The sequence below is a fragment of the Triticum urartu genome, chromosome 2A, assembly GCF_056163025.1.
Source record: "Triticum urartu cultivar PI428250 chromosome 2A, HENAU_Tu73, whole genome shotgun sequence".
Lineage (NCBI taxonomy): Eukaryota > Viridiplantae > Streptophyta > Magnoliopsida > Poales > Poaceae > Triticum > Triticum urartu.
In genome coordinates this window covers 729,864,692-729,871,733 of record NC_141874.1, presented here as the reverse complement: position 1 = coordinate 729,871,733, position 7,042 = coordinate 729,864,692, and the positions used below count along the sequence as shown (strand labels likewise).

Here is a 7,042-nt window from a genome sequence, read left to right as displayed (position 1 = left end):
TCTCCTGTACGATGTCGAGGTGTGTGTGGGCACTATCGGATGCAGATGTGCTGCTAGCGATGGCAGAACTAGAGGAACCAAGTGCAAAGAGATGGTTGTTTGAATTATACAGCAGGATGGATCACTCCAAGTTTACAACAATGGTTGTCACACTTTGAGCGATTTGGTATGCTCGGCGAAAAGCTGTGTACGAGGCAATCTTTCAAGCGCCGCACCAAACTGTTTCTTTTGTGAACAACTTCCTTGCGGACTTGCAACATATCCCTAAGGTGAACATGACGGTGAGCATGTCAGCACGGGCGGCCAGGACTCAACGCTGGCTCGCTTCAGGAACCGCCACTGTCAAAGTGAACGTTGATGGAGCAGTAGCTCGGAGCAGAAGGGCGAAGCTGTGGCTGCACTATGTCGAGATGAGAATGGCAACTACCTAGGGTCTTCTGGAGTGTTCTACAAAGGTGTCGTTGATCCAACGGTCTTAGAAACCTTTTCTTGCAGAGAGGGACTAGCTTTGGCAGAAGATCTGGATGTTCATGATGTGGTTCTGGCTTCCGATTGTGAAGGAGTAATTAATGACATCAACTGGGGAACAAGTGGACCGAACGCAACAATCACACATGAAATAATAGCTCGTAGTTCTGGTTTTTCTTCTTCCAAGTTTATTTTTGAGCGTAGAAACTTCAATTTGGAGGCTCATAATCTCGCAAAATATGCATATAATCTAGGCATAGATAGAGATGTGTGGTTGGGCAATCCTCATGACTCAACTATTGTACCTATGAACATGTCTTTGAATCAATAAAGCTTGCGAGATCTCTCCAAAAAAGAATATACATTACATCTGGAATATTATTCAATGGATAAAATAGAGCCTCAATTAGCATAAGCATAAGTTCACACCACATACTGATAAGTTATACCACGCTTAGGCAAACCAATCCGACTGTGGAGTTGAGTTCAAATACATTAGTCTCTCTTTTACAATGCATGTCTTAGTATCATAATAAAAATTATGATATATCGATTTCAATGTTTAAATCAATGCACAATTTTTAATTTGATAAACGTCTAGGCATCTCATTTGCACCAAACTAAATTAAGTGAATCTGGACGAGCACATTAGGTAATCGAATCATGCGTAAAAGTATAACCAACAACATTTTTGGTTCTTCGAATTACTAAACCTATTATGCAGGCCACATTTTCTATGCCCTAGAAGTTTCCATGAATATGACCACCTAATATATACTAGAAATTGCTATAAAAATATTTGTTGGTATGTCTATAATTTATAAATCTATATCGTAATATTCAATATAACATGAAAAGATATATGAACACACGCATGTATAAGCAAATGTGTATACACTACACCGTTTATGCAATATTAGAAAAATAAATATGAAAGATTGTCTTAACAATAAAGAAAAGTTTTGATACATCATAAATTTTTCATTTTGTAAAATTAAAATTTTCAATTATATACATTACAGATGCATACCAAATAATAATATAAATGTTATTTGAAAACATTTCATGTGGCTAAGTAATAAAAAATATTAATTACAATTATAATATGATACACTTAGTTTAAAATAAGTATAAAAGTTTAATATGAAAAACAATTATTTTACATTGCCTCGGGCCCAAAAATATATTGGACCAGCCCTGCTCAGGAGACTGCTGCTCCTCCGGGACACCCTCCATCTCGCTAGTATTCAGGCTTGCCGTCTACGACTACGAGCGAGTATACTCGCCGCCGCGGCTGCGTGGTCCTATGAGATGAGATTAGCGTTTCAAGGAAACAGCCCGGTCCTATCCTATTAATCGCTCCTAGCTGCGCGCTTTGTTTAGTTTAGATTCCGTTTCTAGCCGCGCGTACGCTACGAGTACGTGAGTACATCTCGTATCGCTCTTTTTCTTAGATTGGATGGATTGCATCGGAACGCATATATCTCGCGTACAAATTCAAGACCGAAACGCACGCACGCCGCCTGTTGACTTTTTCCTTCCGCCACGTACGCCTGCAGACTCGACCTCTTCTTCCTCTCCAATTTCGGTTCGGCCCAAATTTTTGATCCGTCCGCCGGGAACTCAGCTCAGGCACCCACGTCCATCTGCAACAGTTATATAGTTTTTTTTAGAAAAGGAGGATGACCCCCGGCCTCTGCATCTGGGCGATGCATACGGCCACTTTATTAATTATTAACACAAAACCTTACAAAGCCATATAACAGCAAGACTAAAGCCACCGTCTAAGCAACAACTGTCGCTACACCTATCCAATTGATTAAGGGGCGCAGATAGTCTGGGCCTAATACCAAACAGACATCGCAGCCAAACATAAACATCTAATACCTGAGGTCTCAACCAGGACGCCTGCCGGATATGGGACACCTACCAGTCCGGCGCACTCCTCAACCAGGACGCCTGCCGGGTATGAGGCCACCGCAGCCACCTGCCACAAATCCATCTTCAGAGCTGTACTGTTGCATGTACCGTGCCAGGTCTCTCTGCCATCGACGCCACCACGACGCCCGACAGCGTCGTCCTCCTGCACGAGTCCATCCTCCCACAGCGAACTCCGAATCTGCACTGCGCCGCGTCGTCAAGATCCGTCACCATCAGTGTGTAGGATGAAGCACCGCTCCACCAAAGAATCCGTCCTCTGGTCCCTCGATCACGTGTGTACCTCCAAAAATGACGCCCCCAAGGGAGGAACTACACCAGAGCGCCGCCGTCATCCGATCATCCGATCTAGGGTTTCCCCCGGAGATAGCAGAGAGTGGCCTTGAACTTCTCCACCGCGATGCCTTCAAGAAGGGAACGACGCAGATAGCGCCGCCACCGCCGGCCTTAGCAGAAGCCGAAGGCAAGTTTTCACCCAGATCAGTTCGAAGGAATCCAACTCTCGTGCACGGGCCGCCGTCACCACCGGCACCACCGCATCCAGATCGCCGGCCACGCCGGGCCGCCGCCATCCCCCGCGCCGTTCGGGTCAAAGATGGAGCTGCCGACCGCGCACAGGGACCGCCGCCGCCTACACACGCCGGAGCGCCGCCGAGATCCCAGCGCCCGCCACCGCTTGCCGACGCCAACCGCCGCCCGAGCACTGGCGCCACCGTGGAGCCATCAGATCGGGGAGGAAGACGTCGCACGCCGACCACCCTCGCGGACCCCGCCGCACGCCCGGTGCGCCGGCACCACCGCGGCGCCATCAGATCGGGAAGAGGAGGAGCCCGCGCCTCGCCGCCCCGCGTAGACCACACTGCCGCCATCGCCGCAGTGCCACCAAAGGGGAGCCCCGCAGATCCGCCGGCGACCCGACCTGCCACCGAGCCGAGCACCGCCGCGAGGGCCGGCCGTCCCGCGCCGCCCAAGAGCCTCGCGAGGAGGGAGGGAGCCCCGCCGCCGCCGACGCACACGCGGGCTTTGCCCGGCAGCGTCCCCTGGCGGCGGCGAGGGAGAAGGAAGGCGAAGGAAGGGAGCGGCGACGGCGATCTAGGGTTCCGCCCGGGCCGCTCGCGGGAACGGCACGGGGGACGGCTCTAACGAGCAACTTATATATAGTTCATTCACTCACTGTTACTTCGTTCAAAAGTTGAAAGAAAGATTCAGGATGGAGTGTGTACCTTAGTGATCTTTAATTTTCTACTCCCTTTGTTCCGATTTATTTGTCGTTTAAGATCTGTTCCGACCAGGTGAAAAACGTATGAAATTACATGTTTGCCCCTCCACCCAGAACGATACCCCTCCGCCAGATTTGAAACCACCCAGCTGCACCTCCGCCGCCTTGCTCCTCCGCCCCCACCTTTGCCGCCCTGCTCCTCCTGGGCCTGGTCATCCTGTCGCCCCGTCCTCCTGGGCGTGGTCATCTCCACGACAGCCATCTCCTGGGCGTGGTCTGCTCCTCTGCCTCGTCCTGCAAATCAAATACAGCAAGCAGGCAGCAGCAGTTCATCACAGCAAATCAAATCAAGGGAAGTAAGGCTAGTAGTAATCCAGGGAAGTACTCCAACAAATCAAATCAAATCCAGGGGAGTAAGGTAGCATCAGTTAATGTCAGCAGAACACAACAACAGTTGAGGGCTCGACAAACGCCTCAGAGAAGAGAAGTTAAAGGATAAGTTTCATTACTTTTATCTGAAAGGAGTACTTAGAGAAGAGAAGAGAGAAGAAGACAGAAAGAAGAGAAAAGAAGAGAGAGAAAAGAGCATGAGGAGTACTTTCATTTACTGAAATTTTTACTTAAATTCAGTTAAAGTTTCAGTTAAGAAAAGGAAAAGGAAAAGGAAAAGGAAAAGAAGAGAGAGAAAAGAGAGCATGAGGAGTATCTAAAAGGAGTGCTCAGAGAAGAGAAGAGAGATTAAGAGAGGAAGAAGAGAGAAAGAAGAAAGAAGAAGAGAGCAAGAAGAGAGAAGAGAGAAACAAGAAAGAAATGGAAAAGTATCAGTTAAAGGAAAGGTTTCAGTTAAATAAAATTAAAGAAAAAGTTCCAGTTAATTAAAATTAAGCTACAACAGCAGCAAGCTACTCCTTTAAGCACAGAAGCAAGCAGCAGCAGGAGTAGTAGTTTCATTAAGAGAAGAGAAAGAGAAGAGAAGAGAAGAGAAGAGAAGAGAAAGAGAAGAGACAGAGAAGAGAAGCTGCACTGTACTCCTTCAAGCTACTCCTACTACTGGAGGAGTACTCCTGAATGACCAATGCTACTGGAGTACTCCTGAATGACTAAATGATTGGCCTATTCATTTGTTAACTGAAAAGGTTTACGTTAAATAAAGGAAAATATTTCAGTTTATTTTAATTAATAAAAGTGTTTCAGTTAATTTTAATTAACACAAAAGGTTTCAGTTAGTTTTAATTAACTAAAAAGGTTTAAGTTAATTAAAGGAAAATGTTTCAATTTATATTAATTAACAGAAAAATGTTTCAGTTAAAGTAGAGAAGAAAATACTCCTACACTTTACTGAAAAAGAAGAGAGGAAGAGAGGACATTGCTGCACTTGCTACAGAGAAGAGAAAGCAAATCAGCTACTGATCTTGTAGGGGACTGGAGTATTTATAATGTCTGCATTTGTGTCTTGGAAGGAGTATTTTCTGCATTTGTGTCTTGGAAGGAGTATTTATAATGTCTGCAAGGAAACTAGAGTATTTATAATGTCTGCATTTGTGTCTTGGAAGGAGTATTTTCTGTACTTACTGCTACTGATCTTGTAGGGGACAACTACTCAAGCAGTGCACTGCAAGCAAGCACACAAGAAGCAAGCAAAATTGCCAAGTTAGTGCACCAAGTCCAAATTCAGTTAAAACAGTTCTTCCTACTATTGAACTTTCGAACTGTAGAAATTTTGTTGCTTTCACTTGCCATAATCTACTCCAGCTAGTTGCTGCAAGTGGGTGCAATTATAAACTGCATGGCTACAGAAAACATGAGGACCAGCAAGCTAGTACTCCAAACTGTATGTAAAATGTGTTCCTACTAAAAAAACACAGGACATTATGCCTGTCAAATCTTTCAGTTCTCTTTATCAACCTACCGGTACAAAGAAAACTCATGCAGCGCCTACATGAGTACCAGGAGTATTTCTGAATTGTGATGCTAGGTTATTTATTTCTTACACAGTGCACCATTTAAAGACATTGATGTGATTATTTCTCTGCAAGACACTCTCTGTATTGAAAGTATCATGGCATGTGTTTGCAGGCAAGGAGCAGGGCAGGGCACCCTTTGTACACAATCCAGCAAGGATGAGTACCTACCCGACGCAGGGGACGGAGAGGACGACGACGGTGACGCTTCTCCGGTGCTCCAGGCGCAGGCATATTGGAAGTGGCAAATACTCCAGGCCCAGGAATGGTGTGTGCCTCCTCTTTCTGCTGCAACCCTTTCCCTTGCTCTGAAACTCTCTCTGTTGCTGCTCTTCCTTTCCTGTTGCTCGCTGCTACTGCTCTCTTCCTGCTGCCCCTACTGCTGCTCCTTCTCTCTAATCCGTTGCTCCTTCCTCTGCTCCGGTGCTCCACACGCTCTGCTCCGGTCCAGCAGCGCCGTCCTCCTCCCGCTGATCCAGCACCGATCGAGCACCACCGCCCACAGATCGAGCAACGCCGCCCACAGATCGAGTACCGTGGTTGTAAAAATGTCACCTTTGACCAAGACCTAGCACGCGGGATGCTAGGGTCAGGGGTGCGAATCGAGGTGGTGAGGAGCAAGGCCACGGTGAGGAAGACACCGACGAGAGGGTGGCGACGGGGAGATTGAGTGGCCGGCAAGCTATGTGGGAGAGGAAGGGGAAGAGAGCGAGTGGGTGAGGAGAGAGCGAGTGTCGCAAACCTCTTTTTACCGGTGTCGGGAGATACCGCCAGACTACACCCAATCACAATATGCCACCGCATAGAATATCTGAAAAATCTTTGCAGTATTCTGTTTATTTGGAGCTCGTATTTCTCTGTCTTTGGTCCCACCATGCACATGCAAAGGACGCATGCATGGTCCTTCTTCTGTGTTTTTACTGTTTATGGTACAGACTTTGACATGCATGTCTCTGACGGACAGGGATTGAATCTGAAAAAAATCATGCATGTTCATAGCACATATTAAGATAATTCCTAAAAAATTCAGATCAAAATTCGAAACATACATCAAGAAGCAAAAAAGAGAAATCTGTTATGAATAGTTGCGAATGGTTCTCTGTATACTATTCACATATGAATTTCTCTTTTTTGCTTCTTGGTGTATGTTTCGAATTTTGATCTGAATTTTTTAGGGATTATCTTAATATGTGCTATGAACATGCATGAGTTTTTCAGATTTTTTTACAATGTTTAAATATGAATTTGGGCCGCAAGTCACACGGTGACATGCAAAGGTGCATGTCACCTGATCCCTGTCCGTCTCTGAACATCATCTCCTCTCCATCTCCAAATCCATCACTTTTAATTATCTTTTCACTATTTAAATTGTTCATATCTTCAAAACAAAAATTCCATTTTCGAAACTTTTTATATATTTGAACTCCTGGAGCCAAGACCTTTAGAACAAGATCAA

General features: G+C 45.9%; 1 protein-coding gene across 6 annotated transcripts; it reads right to left on the bottom strand.

Annotated features, from left to right (window-relative positions):
* Positions 1 to 1,554: 1,554 nt before the first annotated feature.
* On the bottom strand, positions 1,555 to 6,339 carry LOC147987288 (uncharacterized). 6 transcript variants are annotated; one of them, XM_087545206.1, is made up of 4 exons: positions 5,758 to 6,339; positions 5,198 to 5,237; positions 3,630 to 3,919; positions 2,132 to 3,545 (listed from the first exon to the last, which is right to left on the bottom strand). In XM_087545206.1, exons 3-4 carry the CDS (start codon positions 3,885 to 3,887, stop codon positions 2,622 to 2,624), a joined length of 1,182 nt encoding a protein of 393 aa, XP_087401332.1. In that variant the 5' UTR covers positions 3,888 to 3,919; positions 5,198 to 5,237; positions 5,758 to 6,339; the 3' UTR covers positions 2,132 to 2,621. The 6 variants fall into 6 exon arrangements, 5 of the variants coding, with proteins under 5 accessions (XP_087401332.1, XP_087401331.1, XP_087401330.1 ...); XM_087545205.1 differs by having other exon boundaries at positions 2,134 to 3,545; positions 3,630 to 5,129; XM_087545204.1 differs by having other exon boundaries at positions 2,134 to 3,545; positions 3,630 to 5,129; positions 5,198 to 6,339.
* Positions 6,340 to 7,042: the final 703 nt, after the last annotated feature.

Bases quoted from the DNA above. Each gene is read 5' to 3' on its own strand.
- LOC147987288 (XM_087545206.1), bottom strand. From the start codon at position 3,887: ATGGCTGTCGTGGAGATGACCACGCCCAGGAGGACGGGGCGACAGGAT. The intron at 3,546-3,629 runs GTACACACTCCA...GTTGCTCGTTAG, and splicing joins GAAAATTAAAGATCACTAAG to AGCCGTCCCCCGTGCCGTTC.